This window comes from Liolophura sinensis, chromosome 6 (genome assembly GCF_032854445.1).
Source record: "Liolophura sinensis isolate JHLJ2023 chromosome 6, CUHK_Ljap_v2, whole genome shotgun sequence".
Classification (NCBI taxonomy): domain Eukaryota; kingdom Metazoa; phylum Mollusca; class Polyplacophora; order Chitonida; family Chitonidae; genus Liolophura; species Liolophura sinensis.
This window is the reverse complement of record NC_088300.1, coordinates 27,808,731-27,827,858: the sequence shown is the minus strand read 5'-3', so window position 1 is coordinate 27,827,858 and position 19,128 is coordinate 27,808,731. Positions and strand designations below refer to the sequence as shown.

The window sequence follows — 19,128 nt, the reverse complement described above, 5'->3', positions numbered from 1 at the left end:
CCCATTTGTTTTTTTTTTCCTTTATTATGTGACAATTATCGGTGTTTTTATGTGCTCACAAAACATATGAAGTACTCACCCACTGTAACGTCACAGAGAAAAACGCTGCGTTCTACTGCCATTTGGACAGCCCTGTGTAGCTCATCCTCAAGTCTTCAATTGTAACACGCGAGTAGGCCTACTATATGCACGTTATCAAAATCTGTCGACAAAACAGACTTCACAGCTTTGGCCTGAAGTACTTTAGGCGGATCGTTAAGTCATTAAATATCATCATATATCCTATATAATTGTATATACTAGTATGTTTTGTCCGAGCTTATAGTACACTGTTATTCGTGAAAACGTCGGCATAAATTAACTCATTTGTATACGAATCCTCAGTTTTTACCAATAAATATACAGCCTGTTCAAACAACCCTTTTTCGCAAAAAAAAAAAAAAATAATAATAATGAAATTCTGTACACAACAAGTCTCAAGAATATACGTTATACCAATTTCTAATTGTTTTATTGATTTTATTTTATCACTCATCATGCTCAGTCCGTCTGTTCGTCCGCACGGTTGTTAGCAAGTGCTTGGGATCGTCTGGCAAATCTGCAGGACTTCGCATGAAATGAATCCGTCAATACTATTATAACAAATGAAGTCACGAAAAAGACATCTTTGTGTTACACGCATGTGAGGTTAAAATTTTGTTCCGGGAAGGCATGCTTATAGATTTTAGAAATACGTAGCCTACATTTGCCGACTCAGAAGCAAGTAAAACCAGAGGGAACAGCGAAGGGTGTAAACATATCTTTTTCCTATACAGGCCTAATTGGAGGGTTTACTTCGTCGCTACCAAATTTTTTTGATCTTAGTCTAGTAATCGTTTGATATTAGATGCGTATAATAAAAGAGATGACGTTTTGTGCCGAGTGGCTACAAGGCGCTTGCCTTTTAATCATTACGTAGGACATACCAGATGTGGGTTCAATGCCGGTCTCGGGCAGGGAATTTGTGAACTCACAGTTTGTGAGTTCTTAGTGACAATAATCGGAATGGGCGACGCTCTTGCATGCATGCATGAAGCTGTTTGCGTAGTCTAACGTTTGTTGTAGATCCTCTGTTTTCCACAAATATCATAACGGTGTAATTCATAACTGTGTATCACACTTTGGAAAATTTATCTTGAGCAGTATGGTTCCTCCAACCAAAAGAAAAAATTGGCGTTAAACAGTCAAATATTTATTTACCTTTTTTTAAACTCATTTGATTCGTGTTTTATCCTTAGCGGTACTTAAGAATATTTAACTTATACGACGAGGCCCAGTAGGCCTATGGGAGGGGAGAGAGGGGACCGAGCTGCACGGTTGCTAACAGACCTTCCTATGTACGTATATAGGACAAAATGGAAGACAGCATGACTTGCGGCAATTAAAACAATAATGAAACAAATAGCCCAGATAAATTTTTTAATTGGATACCTATACTTATATCGATAGCAGAGATATCTTGGCTGTGACGATTTTGACAGATTTGGATAGACGGGCGAGCGTTGTCAGCAAAAACAGTACAGCAGTCCGGTTGTTCGGTCTGGCTTATCTACGGCCGAATTAGTGTTATCACCATTGCCTACTACCGTGCAAAAAAGGAGGTGGGAAGAAAACAAAAAAGAAGAAAACAACACACACACACACACAAAAAAAAAGACAGAGAGAGAGGAGAGCGCTAGGGAGAAAAAAAATTGGATTCGAACTCGCTACTTCCTTGCTACAGGTCAATTATAAGCTATTTAGGGCCAAAGTATACCATAGTAGTGCACTTAACAAGTATGAAATCGTCATTCTTTAATTTAGCTTCTGTCTTTCCACGCTAGCAATAATTTTATGATAAAATGTCTCGCAGGTGGCCAAACTGTTGTAGACACGTGTTCAAAGATGTACAAGTAGGTGTTCCATTCTTAGAGTGTGACCGAGACAGGTCAGCCACTGTCACGTGGTGTTTTACCCGAAGATCCCCGAAAACGTCACCGAAAAGCAGCGAGTCCTTCCGAGTCTTGTGACGTCACTGTCGTCTGCACGTTTCGACAGCGAGACGCCTTCAATGGAACGCGCATTTGACGGTCATGACTCGTGCTTAGAGCGTGCGCAACTTTTTTGACAGGTGCTTTACACTCTACACTTTTACAAAGGCCAGTGGCGGATAGCTATCTGTGCTAACAAAATGGGAAAAGGTACCGTGCCTGCGTCTGTGCCACCTCCGCAACAGAATTGCCCGTCAGAAAATTTTCAGATGAACTCGGCTGCTGGGAATCGAACCTGTGCCAGAGAGTTGATGTTTGGTCGAGCTCCGCTGTCAGTATCGAGCAAGGTACACGACACTGCCAAATCATTCGAAGTAAGACAGAAGCGTGGCGCAAAAAGCAATGATGAGTGCAACCTGAAACGGAAAAACAGCGAGATAGAAGATGTCGATGTTTTAAATGGCTTACCAGATAGGCCATCAAAGGTAATGAAGATTGTTGCTAATGCCGTGCAAATTGGGGACAGCTGCGCTTCAAATAAAGCTTCAAACCGTCAATCATGTGACAAAAGTGGAAAGCTTGTGTTCTTGAATTCTGTCCAGGCAGCAAAATATTGCAATGTTACAAATGGTTCTCAGGAAAAGAATAGCGAAGACAGTTCAGGTGTTGTAAACTTCCATAATAACACGTGTCTACAAGCAGACTGGTCTTTGCCTTGTTTCAAAACAGTAGAAAACCATGTTCTGGAGAACACTATAATTGTTGACAAGGAACCAAACAGGATAGAAGAGAATGACCGGTGTTGCAAGTCAAGGAACAGCAGCAATGGTGAAAGTGAACAGACAAATCTGAGATTAAATGGATGGTATGTATTTAACAAGTAGCGCAAATAATATAAATCCAGTAAATTCTGTTTGCCTCAGGCACTGACCTTAGTTTGATGATGTTGAACCAAACAGAATGCAAATGCATATTTAATGGTATTTGCTTGTGTAATTACAGTGGCCATATAGTTACATAGGTCAAGTTAACGTAATAAGGCAAGAAATGAGGTAATTAATGTTCCTTATAATAATGGCATATCTGCAATCTTACAGTGAAAGTGTTACAAGCCCTACTCTTGAGAACCCAGTGGTTTCAGGCTGGAAAATACAGTCATCTGATGTGAAGGAAAGGATTCAAAATTCCTCTCCGACAGTCGTGTCCTCAGCTCAGCAACAGTTAAACATACTCCAGTCCCTTCAACTGCAGAGCAGTGGAGAAATAATGGTGATGCAACCGAATGAAACCAGTACCCAATTGGTTCTTGTGCCACAGCCATATTTTCAGTCACAAATGAGAATAGGCCTTCAAACATCACCAGTAAATGTAACTAACAATGGAAAGCCTGTTGGAGTTTCATCACATTGTGGACTCAATCATGGGATTGTGCTGAACAGTCTACAAAGACAGGCAAGTATAAAGCTAGTTTAATTTTGGTAATCTTATACAACAGATCATATTATGGTACATGGTGTTGCATGTTCTTACGTCCATAATTATCTGCAGAACTACTTCACTTAAGAGTTGTAAAATTTCTTTGTTTTTCATCTGTACAACCAGGGTACAAGATCTGCTTGTGCTGTCGTATGGCTGGCCTGTTTTACCTAATGTTTATTCAGTTTTCTTTGGCAGTCTGATAATAGTGGTATACAGCTTAACAGCAGTGGGGAAGAAGTGGAACAGTCTAGTGATGCAAGGGACAGTGTGAGCCCCCACAGAGCACCTTATCCATCTCTACTTCAAGAGCAGGTAGAAAGGGCTAAACAGAGTTTGGAAATTACCTCACCGTATTACAGTCGACAAGATGACAGTGACCCAAGCAGGCAACAACATAATCACAAGGAACGCATACGAAGGTAAAGTCCCTGATAAATTACTGAAATGATTCATTTATAATTTGATTAGGATATTTTTATAATCTGTTAAGGTAAATTTTAAGATGCATGCTTTAATCATATTTTAATTTCATTCATGTACATCTTTTAAAAGCTTTTTGAGTTTCACTCACACATCACTTGTTGCAGGGCTCGAATACGAGATGCATGTCACTTGATGAGGCAATTGGTACCAGGAATGTCAGATAAGACGGATAAAGCAACTGTATTTGAATTTGCTGCACGATATGTCCATTTTCTAAGAACATTTGTTGGAGATCAGTATGATAAGGTGATTCTTTAATTTTACCTTATTATCAAATAGTTGAAAAAAACATTAACAAATTTACTTAACTTCACTATTACTCTTCAAAGCACTGTGACAAGTTAATGCAGAACCACAGCACCCTCTACTAGAGGTAGGTGCGTTTCCTTTAATCTTGGTGGTACATTTTCTACATTGTTATTTACGACCTGAATGCTTTAAATTGTTTATTTACACAGAGCAGATGGAGAGTTGCAAATCGAAAAAAAATAGTCTTTAACAGTCTTTCTTTCTTCTGCTAACAATAATTTGTGATTGACGTCAATCTTAGCCTAAAGGGTGAGCAATAATAGATGTAGGTACCAGAATATAGCTTGGTGTTTCTAGTAAACACAGAATAAAAGCATGACTCAGCACTGTTCTGGCACATGTGTAAAAGAGACTTCTTTTTTTTCAGGACTTCTTAATAAAGTACAGCCCATACTGATGTTGCAAATGATTGACAACAAACAGATGAAACAAAAGGGATTTTGTGTGACAAAGAGATGAAGGTCTTTTAACTGTTCCATTTTGGACATACTGCAGTTTACAGAAGAAATCTGGTCATTTTATTTCACAAATCAGTCAGAAGTTTGAATAATTGGTGCATGTTCATGTGTCAGGAATTCAGGAAATAGAAATTTTTCCTTACTAGTACTTGATTAAAGCGGTTGTCCTTGTCCCCAATTAAAGAGTGCGTTTTGATGTGACACAGTTTGCGTGACATCTAGGTTAGCAAAGGCTCACTTGGCATTGCTTTACATACAACAAATTCATACCTGACTGACATGATAAATGTACATAAGCCAGGTTGTTCAGAACTGTTTTTCAGATTTTGTGCCAAATTTTTAGTCAAGGCATGTTTTCTGTTTTGTACTTAATAGCTTAAAAAAAAATTGCATTAGCTGCCTAGTTTGGCTAAAATTTTAAGTGTGAGATATGACTTAATATTGGTATTAGCTAATACACTTTTGAACAACTGGACCCTGGTTAGCATTTAAGCCAGGCCATGGGCTCAGACGAACTTTAACTGACTGTTCCCTCAAACAGTCTCCCTCATGTCGCAGGAATAATAAACAAGCCAAGAAATTGAGTGAATGATATACTATATACATTTGACCACACAAATGTTGTTGACCACTTATTGTCACCAAGGCCTCATGAGTACTTTTATTTATAAATAAATATATACTGGATGTCCAAGGCCAAGTTTGAACCTGCCCTTGTGTGTCCTAGCAATGGAAAGGCAATCTCCTCTAACCACAAGACCATGGCCCCATCCCAATCTGACAATGATACAGGAACAGTATGACTAACTGCAAGTCCAAACTGCAGGCCACCATTCCTAGTTCAGTCCACTTACAGAACTTGTACGAAATAAGGGCTTTTACAATCTTGTTTTAATAATGTGACAGACTATTCATTTAACATAAGAAAAGTATTTATTTGAATTGATAAATACAATGATTGATGGGATTGTCAGAAGAAACATGTGCTTTGTTTTCAAGGCATGCTCAATGTATGGTGGTTGACATAAAAAAAAATGGAAATGGTTTTAGATTCTGATAAAAATATTTTTTGTGTCATGTGTTCATCTTTGAAATTAACATTAATTATGTCATCAGGGTGTCCAAGTTCTCTGCTAGGGAATCCACATGCAGTTGGTAACGGGTCATCTTTGACTGCAACTGCTCACTCATCTAAAGAAAAATAAAACATTAAATACAGTGAAACACAGAGGCATCACAATCAGGACCTCATGCCTGTTTTACATAACTTGAGTAGCATTACGGTGCTTGTTGCCAAGGAAGTTATATGTACTTTGCAGATCACTGTTTAACTGTGAGTCTGCAATAACCATGACTCTTCTGAAAAGCAGCTTTCAATGCCAGTATCAAATTTAAACAATCATTTAGTTGAAAGTTTAACAACACAAAGCAGAATATTTCACCGATATGAAGATAGTAAGATTTATGAGAGGAGGAATCCAGATTTGGCCCAGAGAAAATCACATCTCTTGACTTTGTCAGGTACACCACAGAAGATGCAACTTCACTTGGTCAGTGGCTGAGTGGCTGGGTTAAGAACAATGATTTAGTTAAGAGTGACTCTTTCCTCCCAATAGGTAACTAGTAGCAAATGAACTAACCTTTCTGTAGATCTGATCTGCTTGTCCGTCCTTGAGAGCAGCCAAAAGCTGATCAATACAAGTATAGGGAAGCCAGACTGACTGAGGTAATGGAGTTAATAAGCCCTGAATGGAAAAATGAGAACTCGGCATATAGTCAGTGTATCAAAGACTAACAAAAGTAAAAAAAAAAAAACTCACATTGTGTTACGTCCCTGAAATTATCTCTTTCTTGGCTTAACATTTTGTTTTACACAAAAGAGAGCGGCATGCTCCAAATTACCACCTCTTTCTACGCTCTTTAATTTCAGTATTTTAATACTATATACTACACTATAAATATAATTCTGGTTTAAACATGTTCTTGCCAAGATATGAGTGCAATACTGCCAAAGTGTTGTTAAGCCATGACCATTCATTCATTCACTCATTACTACAAACTGACCTTGAGGTTGAAGACTTCCCTGTCTTGGCCCCTTGTCACATCCCTCATGGCCTCTATATATTCAAGAGCCAAACTGCCAGCTTGTTCCAGCAAATCATAGTCTATTAACAGTCTCAGCAGTTCAGCTGCATTCCGTGTCTGTTCAAATAAAAGACTTACACTTAAAAAAACTTACATCTACATCACAAAAAAATAGTTAATCTACTACCCTGTACCTATAGTTAAAAATCAACCCATTGTTTGTGACAAATTGAAGACATTACCTGTGGAAGCTTCAATGTACACAGTTACAATACTGCAAATGTACACAAAAGCCAACTATGAGGAATTCAACTTTTATTTATTTGTTTATTTGATTATTGTTTCAAGTCTCACTGAAGAATTTTTCATTCTACGATGGAACTGTAGTGCCCAGGGTAAATCACCAAACTTTGACAAGTTACACTATTGCATCAATACTTGTAGTCAGCAAGGCCATTGGAAATTTACAAATTCACTCTTGAAGTCCAGGATTGTGCCTCGTAGTTAGTTAAGCACCTGTACAATCGTGTGCAAGTGGAAGGTGGAGGAAGGGGTATAAGTTTGCGTCTGGGAGTCTTGTGCTAGAACTCCATGCAGGTTATGTAGAGTGAAGGAACGTAGAGTATACTAAAACCCACCGCTCTGCAGGGTACTTACTGAACCATGTCTGGCTTCCGTAAAACATTGACAACAGTTACATTACAATATAACCCACACATGAAGACTTGGCAATTAACAACTTTATGGACATACCTTATATGAAGCCATAAACCAGCTGGGCAGGCTGAAGCCATGTGAGAGCAGTTTGACAGCAACAGTTCTGTGGAACTGTCCATTTGCATCGTCATACTGCTCCAGATAGAACTGCAGCAATCTCCAGGCCTGGTCAGCTGAGCTGCAGGAAAGAACATGCACTTTGGAAATTACAATTATTATGTTGAATATATTCATTATTTGTTACAATGGACATGGGTCTGTGTATGACATAATAAATTTAGACGACTGTTCCTGGTTCCTGGGTGAACCATTCAGGACATACACGCACATAAATAAGATTGAGGACATGCCATATGATTTCAAACTGAATATTGCATGAAAAAACTGAACTGGTAACTTTCACCAGGGATGCTCCGTTGACGAGAGAAATGTTTTCAGTCAGAATGCTGTCTTAATGTACAATAACGTACAATAATGTACAATAATGTACAAAACAATACACAATAATCGTGTTAAAATCTACACAGGAGCAAGTAAGTTTCATCAGGTATCATTACAGAGCATATACAAGTACAGGTTTCACATGGACAAAAAGTGGTCATCACTGTGAACTCCTTAATATCAAGTCAGACACTACATACATTACAATGTTTTTGCATCACTGTAATTAACATAAACATAGCTATATATGTAAAAGTGTCTTGATAAAATGAACTGTGATAAGTGCTGTAAAACCAACCCACAATATGTACTGACCTGGAAGCCTCCTTTGTTGAATAACACATCTCTGTTTCATTCTCTGCTAACCAATCCCAGGCTTGGGCAGTGTAGTCATTATCACCCTGCATGTGGTAGTTACTGTTCTGCGCTAACTGTAAACACCTATAACATGTGGCCAAATTGCAAATTATTCTTTCGAATAAGCCACGAATTCCAACATGCCAAACTGTCTTCGGACAAACCATCAATAAGGTTTTAATGGACAAAAATCTGTCCTTTGTGAGCAAAAACACTTGCAGTTACACACATGTAGGGCTCTTATTTAAAAATGGAAATAATGCAGAGATTAAGACTTTGGTGAACAAACCTCATGGCCAATCCTTCCATCACTGGAGCCAGGGGTAACTCAAAGGTCTTACTGACAACCACAGCTTGGTCGTACAGCCCGTTATTCACCAGTAAACCCACCATTTCCACCGGGCCACTTGTGGGACCTACACAGCAGAAACCTTACAAATAAATGCATTATTCAAATCGCCACATTATAAACAATAAACTGAACTTGTTCAAACACATGACTGAACTGTGGAGTTTTAATTACTATGGATGTAAATCACATTTTTTATGGTTTTTGGCCACATTCACAACAAAGTTGTAAGATAAATTTTTTAAATTCAAAATAGTTCAACAAAGTGATATACAAGCATATGAACTCAAACCTCAAACTTGCCATGCGCGGTGAATAAGCTTTATTGGAGTTTCAATGCACGTCCTCACCCAGATCCCATAGTATACAAACATTCACACCTTCTCTATGTTAAGGGTTGTATGTTAATTCTCGAGCACCACACAGAATTAAGAAAATTTTCTGCTTTTAATTGATTGATTGTATATGCCAAAACTTTGAATAGACTCTAAACATGTATGTTTTCAAGTGGAAAATTTGATAAATGAATATAAAATGTGAACTGAGGAGAATCCTGGACTTGTTCATTTATTTATTTGATTGGTGTTTTACACCATACTCAAGAATATTTCTCTTATACAATGGCAGCCAGCATTATGGTGGGAGAAAACCGAACAGAACCAAGGGGAAATCCACAACCATCCACGGGTTTGGACTTTTATTCAAGTTTCTAATCTTCTACGACACGTAAGAAAGAAGACGTGCCTTTATTTCTCTACCAAATGATGTTTATTTATTTATTAGATTAGTGTGTTATATCGTACTCAAGAATATTTCACTTACATGACGGCAGCTGGCATTACGATGGGAGGAAACTGGGCAGAGCCTGAGGGAACCCACCACCAGCTACAGGTTGCTGGCAGACCTTCCCAATTATGGCTGGAGAGGAAGCCATCATGAGCAGGACTTGAACTCACAGCAATTGCAAGAGTAATTGTTCTGAGCAATCATGCTAATTCCTAGGCCATATGATTTGTTCCGCACATGCGCATGAAGGATAATGTGAACTCCAAAAAAGCTTATGTAACTATATGTACTTAAAGGTTGCACCAGTGAGACCAAACCTGTAACGTGGGAGGGGTCCGGGTCTTTCTGTATAAGGCGTAAACGGGCATTCACCAACAGGTACTCCTTGTCAATGTCAGCTAACTCCAACAGTTCAATCTTCTGGCTGACTGTACAGACAACAGCAAAAAGGTTATAATAAAGAGATCATTCAAACCATACATGTTTGTGTAATCCAATGAATTTAATTTTTATGGGTTGCTTATGAAAGCAATCGTAAGCCTTGCCTACATGAAGGTATATTTTCCCAGGGAAATTCAGCCAAGTGCAAAGTCACAAATACTTGAGGAATAGCCCTCAGAAGTCATATGGAAATGAACTGTTTAACAATACTATGTACTTCTATAGCTTATTTACGTAAAGGAAAAGGACAATTATGGAGTAGCAGTGACTAATAAAAAGAATGGTGTATAGAAAGCCTTCCTATTTATCTGATTGTTGTTTTACGCTGTACTCAAGAATATTTTACTTATACGACAGCGGTCAGCATTATAGTGGGAGGAAACTGGGCACCGCCTGGGGGAAACCCACAACCATGCGCAGGTTGCTGCCTGACTTTCCCACTTAAGGCTGGGAAAGCCAGCATGAGCAGGACTTGAACTCACAGTGACCAGAAAGCCTTTCTAAGTAATGATTGAATCATTACAAAGCGTTAATGTACTTTGAACTGCATTTGGCAGAAGTCAATTTTGATCTAATTTAGAAAACAGTTCCTGCATATGGCTAGATATATAGATGCATTATAATCAGAGGCTCATTGCTTGCATCAGAGATTTGTTATAAACAGCAGTCACAAAGAGCCCTAAGTACCTGTACTTACAGTTTGGCTTCTCTTCCCCGTCCCAGGTATGTTTCGGTGATGTGTCTGGAAGATCTCTGCTATCCTGTTATAAAGATAAGATTTTGACCACAGGTCAGTCCACTCCCTGAGTATGCAACAAAGCTCTAACCTATCCTTGCATAAAGCTCATGTAAGACTTGCCTTGACCAAGACAATAAGTTCCACACACAGGAGAGTTTGCCATTAACTTACCAAAGGCTGATGGTTTACATCATGCAATCTGTTTCCTCAATGTCAAAAAAAACCAGCTGCCATCATACACGTGAAAAATTCTTGAGAAGGGCATTAAACAACAATCAGATAAATAAATCAATAAATCAAACCTCATAAAATGAATCAATTGTATTGCTTAATGCCCGTCAGCTGTATTCATCCAGATTATGACAAACACATGGTCAAACCCGGAAGCAAAAACCAAATAAAACAATATGAATGTTCACAAAAGCCACACTAGTGATTAAAACGCTGTTAACATGAAACTAAAGTTTACAGAAGATGCTTAAAATATTCAAAAACATCCACCATTGAAAGAATCAAGAAATTCACACCTGAAGTCTTGGCTGTGGTAATGGTTTGACAATCCAAGCATATTTGGGATCTACCAATCTCAAGGCATTGAGTGCAGCCAGATAACACTTTGCTTGTCGTTGTAATCCTTTCAGGTTAGGTAACTCTTGGCCAAGCCTCCTCCCGTACTCATACATAACACTACCAGCTAGGAAAATGGAAAAAAGAGACAGGTTACACTTGAATGAAAAAGAAGAAAAAAAAGTACAGGTTTACAAATACAAACTTCTGGAAAATAAAATCTTATTCATTTGATTGGAGTTTTATGTCGCACTTAAGAATATTTCATTTATACCATGGCGGCTAGCATGATAGTAGGAGGAAACCCGATAGAGCCCAGGGAAAACCCATGACAATCTGCAGGTTGTTGTCAGACTTTCCCACATACTGTCGATGAGAAAGCCAGCATGACCTGGACTTTAACTCTATAGCAAGCGCATTGGTGAGAGGCCCTTGGGTCATTTCACCATACTCGCGCGCTAACCCCTTCGGCCATGGAGGTCCATGGAAAATAAAATGACATTGGCTTGTTCACAAATGGCTGAACAAGCGAAACCTACCAATGTAAACACTGACTGCATGACAAACGCACCTTTACGATAATTTCCTCTGTAGATATGAAATGAATACAGAAGGTCGTAATAGTTGTGAGTCGCAAGATCCACTGATCGCGCTCTGCTCTCCAAGATGGACACAACCTTGAAACAAAGTAAAAATTTTAGACGTAAAACATCACAAATCAAGCTCATCATAGAGTAAAACACAACTCTATCAGGTTTGGAGTTAGTGATCAAAATATAGACAGATTTTTCATACACGGTGTTAAACTAATATCATAAAAAGGGACATTAAAGTAATGTGACTTGTTTGCAACACGTTTCATATCTGGAGACAGAAACAACTAGTAAACAATCTTCATTGAAATGGCTCTGTAGATAGAGTGGTAACACCAAAAAGTTTTTATAGACAGAGACCGCCCAAAATAACATAATGACATTGATATGATGACCGTCTGTTCATATAGTACAATTCAAACCAAGATGGTAAGCACCAAAACTATCAATGAGACAGATTGTGGACTTCAAATGACAAATGACACAAATGACAAGTACACTGTATATGAAGACAATGATCTCACCTCATCATGAAGATCAATGTACTGATACTGTACAAGCGTCTGTAGTTCACCTCTGTCAATCAGCACCACCAGAAACTGGCGCAGGCAATCCGTGCGTCTGTCAAAATATAAAACATACAGTATGTGCAGTACTGTCATGTATTATGCTGTTTTGTCTGTACAGTTATTGGTGGACAGTAGTGGCCAAAGGTTAAAGACAGGAACAACAAAACTACTTAATGAAATCAAATGTACTCAAATACTCATTCTGATTGGCTGCCGTCTAAACAAGTGTAACCTAAGCAGATGTTAGCTACGCTTTAAGACAATGTTGAACATGTTATGGTCAAATGCTTGTGTTTTAATTTGTGGAAACCTCAAAGTCAGAGAAAATAAAAGATTTGCCATTCTGCATGCAATCTAAGAAAACACTGTTTATTCTTCTTTTTTACAATTTCTTTTAACCTTGAGCAATATAAGTACATATCTAAATTCCTGCATACAGTAATGTTTATCAGAATCAATAGGCTTGAGGTCGTTCTCCAATCCAAAGAGCATATACAATGTAGCATGCTTAAGCCGATGCACTATACCCAAAAAATTCTCAGAATAAAAAAAAGGTAATCCTGAACAAATCTGTTTGCCCCCATCAGTGTTGTTTGTCAGGCTGAATGCTAATCCATGGCTTATCAGCTATTCTGGTATACCACTGGGGATTAGCAGCTGTGGGAGTACACTTACATCACAAGTCGCATTACCACTAATATCCCTATTCAGAGTTAAGTATTTCCTCCCCAACAACATGGAGGGGGGCTATTGTAATGGCACAGGCTATAAACCCTCAGCACACTTTCACCTCACTTTATTATTTGTTGTATGTGTACGTACTTAGTAACAGCTTTAAGCCACTTCTTGTATATGTATATTCCAAAAGATAAGCTGTAAGTCCCCAAATATAAAAGCTCCCATGAGAGAAAAAAAACAAATCAACACAAACACATGAAATTTGGAGAACTGTCATGTTTATTTTGCACCAATAAAGCACTTTGTGCATAAATGTGCTTATATCACAGTATGTATGATATTGTATGTACAATAAAAAAAATGTATGAAATGTTGACCGTATGTACATTGGATATCATGATTTCATGTTGATGAATGTTAAAATGAAATTACAATCATATTAAGATATTTACAAAGTATGTATTAAAAAGCCAACAGTTTAAAACATGACAATGAATATCACATGGGATGATATAAAATAACAATGGTTGACCGTTTGGGTGAACGGGTGAATAATTTGAGCACTTTGTTAGGGTAGACTAGTGTCACTGTGTGATCTGAAGGCTGCTGCGAGATGGGATGTACACTTTGTTGGGCTGCCCATTCTGTACTAGCTGATGACACTGCACAGATACAGCCTGTTGTCTGTACGAGTCCACCTGAGACTGCGACATCAGGGAAGCAAGTTCCAGCGAGTCACGGATTCTGCACAACATTTCATAATTATCTCGGCCACGGATTGTCAGCGTAAAGGCATCTTCCTCGCTTCCTTCTAGCTTCCTCTTTTGACGAGCAATGGTTGCGATCTCAGCTGTGGATGGATTATGTTTGCTGACTGACTTCTTCACTGCACCCTGTGGTCGCTCCTCAGCTTTACGGTCTCGCCCTGGACAGGCACAGATGCGGACTTCCACAGAGAAACGACCCAGCACAACATTGTCTTTCTCCAGCGTGAAAACAACCTGCAGCGGTCGTCGGTTGGGACCCCCGACGCAGGACCCGAGACACATGAACTGGTACAGATTGACAACCCACTCTGAGCCGGCCTGAGCACTCTCATACGGGATGACCACGCTCTGACGCCCAGTGTAAGGGTTGTCCTGGTACTGGGCATACTGGTGATCACAGCGAACAAGGTGTGTGGGTGCTGGGTGGTTCTCGTTGTGGTCTCTGGCTGTGGCATGGTTAGGGCAGCGAGTGACAACCTCTTGGACATGTTCAGGTTTGACAAACAGAGGCATGGCACGGATCACGGTCCCGGGGGGAGGGGATCTGGTAGTTTTCATCTGGATAGGACAGGAGCTGGCCATACGCACATACAGCTTCTTCAGCACGGTGGAGTATGTCCAGGTTGTGGACTTTGTCTCTTTTAGTGGTGGAGTGAAGGTAATTTGAAAGCCATATTCACCAGGGTAGTTTGTGTCAGAAGGTATGCTGTGTACAGGAGACTGGCTGTGACTAATAGGTGGTGGAGAATGCTGGAAAATGAAGAGGGGATAAAACTATTACTTTTCATAAGAAATAATTTACACAATTTTGAAGCTACATGTATACAATTCTTTCATCCTTCAAAACATAATGAATTTAACTGGTTACATATGAACATGCTGTAAATGGATATCAGGAAAATTGTTCTCTTAAAGTCAAAATGCAGTGAAGTCGAATTTTGGTTCCATATGACCATACCCTACAATCACAAAGTTGACCGTTATAACTTGCTTACCTGAGAAGGACTGGCTACCGAGCTGTCCACTGTTGGAGACTGACTATCAGGACTCATGCTGATCTCTGGTATGATTGGACTGAGCAGGTCAGAAATGTCCTCTTCCGCAGGGATCAGGTATTTTTCGTCCTCTAGACTGGAATCGGAGTCGTTTTCCTGGGAGTAGTGTAAATCTCCTAGAGAAGACATTGTGATCTGCTGCATACTGCTCTCCTCTACCGCGTCGCCCACCATACTCCACAAATACTGGAAGGCTTCCTCTGATATAACTGGCTTTCTGTCAGCTTGCCCAGACATGGTTATAGTTGTATCTCTCTTCTGAAGTGACTTGTCGTAACAGGACTTCAGACTGATGATGTACAGCTCAGGTCCAAACCACTTTATATAGGCCTTCTCGGTCTGCTCCAATCAGAGACCAGGAGCCGAATTCTGCTCACCTTTTCTCTAGAACTGGTAGGCAAGTTCCTCCTGACTGTCAACCCTCCATACTGGGCCATTGTGTCTCCCTGTGGTGGTGGGTGGGGGGAAGGTGAGGATTGGGGGAGGGGTAGGAGGTAGGGACTCAGCCCAAACACTGGGGGAGGTGTTAATACCCTCTGAATAGATCAAATATAAGCCTGCTATTATACTTTGATTAACAACCTACAGGGACTTCTATTCTTTCAAGGTTAGCATACATCATCTTGCTCTTGCTGGAAGTAAACAGAACTGAGGTGCAGAAATGCAGGGCAAACACAAATTATGTGGCAAATATAAACTCATCTTTAAACTTTGCTTTGTGAGAAATTTCAGTGCATACTTCACCAAGTCTTGCTTGTTAGAAAACATAAAATAGACAGATACAGGAAATTTAATTCAGCCTCTTTATTCCTCACCACAATTATACATGTAGTCGGGGAGGCACTATATCTGTCAAAACTTGTAACCACTTACCAAATGTAGCACTGGCATTTGCAGAGAATTTTAAAACTCAAATCACAAGTAATAATTTATGCTTTATATATGTATTTTTTGATTTATTGAGGGTAATACAATGTCGAAGTCTGTTATAGGCTTTCCAGGCAGGAATCTTCTTCCCTGGAACCTGTGTTCTTCTTTTGTGGCATTTTATTCCATGTAAACATGATAATGTTAGACAATATTCAGGTCACCTTAAAACAAATGAAGAAACCTCTGAACCTCAACACATACATGACTGTTTTTTCAAAGTGGGGGGAGGGAGAGAGTGTAACACATCAACACAATTTGTTTGATGGTTAGCAGTGAACAAAATTTATAACTGATATTAAGAGCACCATTTAGTTTTTAAAACACTAACACTAAGAAAACACTTTCTCAATCAGATTATCAAAGAATTTTTGATTTTATGCTTGGGTCTTGTGGCTTGGGACAAAAAACATATATAAATATATATATCAATGATGTACACAATTACACTCAGTGATTAAACAAAATTTGACAAAGAAAATAATCAACTTAGGCCTCCAAAATCCTATAGCATTAGTGTAGTAAAACAAAGCCCCCCTCCCCCTTAGAACTTCTGAGTCCACCCTGGAGTTAATAGAAAGGCTTTGAAGTGAACACCTGAAAGTGGATGGAGTCCAACTCAGCAGGGCCTGACAGGGAAAGCAGTGAGGTGAAACTTTCAACTCCCTTAACCAGGAGCACTGCTCACCTCTCCCAACAGGGCAAACACATTACCTGTGATCAGCACACACAGCCTCTAATTAGGATTGTTACAACACCAAATCTGATCATAATTCAATATTCAGGTAGAAAAAAAATCAACTGCAGCAATTAGGAATTAAACATGGAGCAATTAAATGATAGTGTAATCAAGGTCCTGTCACTTTACCTCTAAGTGATTTCCTCCCATCTGATCAACACTATCATGAATGTCACCAATTACCCTTTCTGTTACCTTCTCTTGAAAATGTGACTTCTCCTTCACAAACCAATAACTAGCTAATGAACGTAGGTAATCTCACTGCCGAGCAGTTTTACAGTCCACAGCACATGTAGCTGATAAATACTTGTAAATAAGATACCTTTACTCCACTGTCAAATTTTGTTAGGTGTAAAATGTTAGAAAATCTGTCAAATACAGGCATAAACATGTATGACTTTGGACATTTTCTCAGAAGGAACCATTCATGCTATCACTAATTAACTATTTTAGATCAGGGAGTGGCGTTAATAAATCTATGGGCACTGCCTGTTCTCGACAAATACTTGAAAATTAAATTCTCAGGTGATTTAACTCCCATATTAACATTACAGATAGATACACCAAAACTAAATGTTAAGCTCAGTTTGAGAACAACTAAATTGTGATGAATCTGCATGTTTTAACATGTAAGTCAAACAATATATTGTGCTTAAAGTTCTACAGCAGCAGTAAATTTGTATCTATTTCATACATACTGAACACAAAAGTAGAAAAAATAGAACTTCTATACAATCTGAAAAGTAAATTTGGAATGTTCATCAAAGAGTTTTGATCATTAAGTTGTTGTTATTCTGAGAAAAGTTGATTCCAAAAAATGCCAGCCCCACAAATTTTGTTGAACATTTTTGAGGTTAGTGATTCTTGATGGCCAGTTATGCCTCAGCATGTAATTCACCCAAGCAAAACAAGTATAGTCTGATTTCTTCATTTTCTTATCAAATTTTCTCTGCTGTTAAAGAATGACAAATTCTGACCACCAGTCTTCTACCAAAACCACAGCTCAGCTGGAGAAGACTTAATGTCTGTCCAACTTAACAAGACATGTGGAGCCTATGTGGAGACAATTAAACTGTCAAAACAATGTTTGAGTCTATCATGTCTTTAATCTCATCCAAGCAGTAACATAAATTAACTCAAAAAGAAGACATTCAAAATTGTATAGGTCTATTCCTAACCAAGTTATTATATTTTTGGTCTTTGTGCTAAACTCTTAGATATACAGCTAAGTCAAATCTTAGAATGTTCCATTTTCATTCTTTGGCAATAAAATAAATTACCAACTACACATTATACCCAGTAAAATGCTTAAAGCCTTCAAATTTATTATACTTTTGGCCTTTGAGCTAAATTTTTATAAACACCTCTACATTTTAGAAAGTTTAATTTCAATTGTATATACAAAAATGATGAAGATAGGTAATGTTGAACAAAGTTGGATTAATTATTATGTATTTTTAATTCTTCCCTGTCTTTTCTGATCAATAATCATAAAAGAAGCCAAAATTGATCACCTAGCATGCTGAGACATGTTCAACAGTACCGCACTAAAAATTTAAGGAATGTAAAATCCTCAAACAATATGGATAATTCTAAAGGAGATTAAAGATTTAACATCTACCAAATACATCTGTTTTACAAGCCAGCATGTTGGAACAAGTCTGCACATTTGTCTTAGACATAGTAAGAAGGAAAGATTAAATTTTAAAGCTATCAAAAACAGGGCTGGGAATAACTTCATTCTTCTATTTCCAAGGCTTCTGAGAACAAATCTTAAATTCAAACTTAAAACCAAACACTGCTACACCCAGAATTTGATGTTTTTGGAAATACCTTAAATTTAAATAGTAAATCTGCTTCAAAACAATGAGGCACATATTTCCTGTATTAGAATATTTAAATCAAAGATGATTTTGTTCATTATCTAATGCATACTAATAAAGGGCCTAAGCATAAAAACTCAGACATGGTGTGAAAATAGAGATTAATTGGCTAGTGTGAACAGTAACAAGTTCTAGTTTAACACAAAACCTCACACTGGGCGTAAGACAGGGCTAGACCGCTCTTGGGATTCGTTAAGGGCAACAGGGATTCCTTTAATCATAGACAATGGGTTTTCCCTCAGATCACAGACAACAGGCATTTCCTCAATTATAAAGACCAGTCACATGATCAGCAACACAAGGAATCAGACATTTTACACAGACACACCATGGTCAGTCTGTAAGGAGATCAAAGGGTTAACTGCCTTGAAACAGTTAACCAGGTACACATAGTCTGTATTCTCCAGTCAAAACCAGGGGTTATTTTGTCATTAATCATATGATTCAGACTTCATGAAGGTAGACAGATTTTTAGTGATCACAGAGTTTGCTTGTTACCAGACAGGAAAGGTTATGTTACTATCAGTCAGACAAAATGGCGGCCACACTTGATATACGGACATCAATTTGAACTTGATCTCAGATCCAAGTCAACCTGCTCACAAAATTTATCAAAGCCAGAAAATATTTGGAGCAGCTATTAACTGGAAACCAAAGAATGACAGAAAGATCTAAAGTTAATATTCGTCATCACACT

At 38.5% G+C, this 19,128-nt stretch overlaps 3 protein-coding genes across 3 annotated transcripts in view; 1 reads left to right on the top strand and 2 right to left on the bottom strand.

The window, feature by feature from the left end:
• The first annotated feature begins 2,085 nt into the window (after positions 1-2,085).
• Positions 2,086-5,803, top strand: LOC135466342 (uncharacterized). The gene is made up of 5 exons (XM_064743776.1): positions 2,086-2,874; positions 3,107-3,461; positions 3,684-3,907; positions 4,076-4,217; positions 4,648-5,803. Exons 1-5 carry the CDS (start codon positions 2,210-2,212, stop codon positions 4,675-4,677), a joined length of 1,416 nt encoding a protein of 471 aa, XP_064599846.1. The 5' UTR covers positions 2,086-2,209; the 3' UTR covers positions 4,678-5,803.
• LOC135466341 (nuclear pore complex protein Nup160-like) overlaps positions 5,797-19,128 on the bottom strand; it is a 35,107-nt gene continuing 21,775 nt past the window's right edge. Inside the window, exons 23-33 of the mRNA XM_064743775.1 lie at positions 12,338-12,434; positions 11,792-11,897; positions 11,181-11,347; positions 10,612-10,675; positions 9,791-9,901; positions 8,628-8,754; positions 8,297-8,422; positions 7,577-7,718; positions 6,803-6,940; positions 6,379-6,483; positions 5,797-5,929 (exon numbers count right to left, since the gene is read on the bottom strand). Coding sequence (XP_064599845.1) covers positions 5,843-5,929; positions 6,379-6,483; positions 6,803-6,940; positions 7,577-7,718; positions 8,297-8,422; positions 8,628-8,754; positions 9,791-9,901; positions 10,612-10,675; positions 11,181-11,347; positions 11,792-11,897; positions 12,338-12,434 — 1,270 coding nt within the window. The 3' untranslated portion in view covers positions 5,797-5,842. The remainder of the gene's footprint in view (positions 5,930-6,378; positions 6,484-6,802; positions 6,941-7,576; positions 7,719-8,296; positions 8,423-8,627; positions 8,755-9,790; positions 9,902-10,611; positions 10,676-11,180; positions 11,348-11,791; positions 11,898-12,337; positions 12,435-19,128) is intronic.
• LOC135469281 (tumor protein p73-like) lies at positions 13,600-15,119 on the bottom strand. The gene is made up of 2 exons (XM_064747897.1): positions 14,823-15,119; positions 13,600-14,577 (listed from the first exon to the last, which is right to left on the bottom strand). The coding sequence occupies exons 1-2, from the start codon at positions 15,117-15,119 to the stop codon at positions 13,645-13,647; spliced, it is 1,230 nt and encodes a 409-aa protein (XP_064603967.1). The 3' UTR covers positions 13,600-13,644.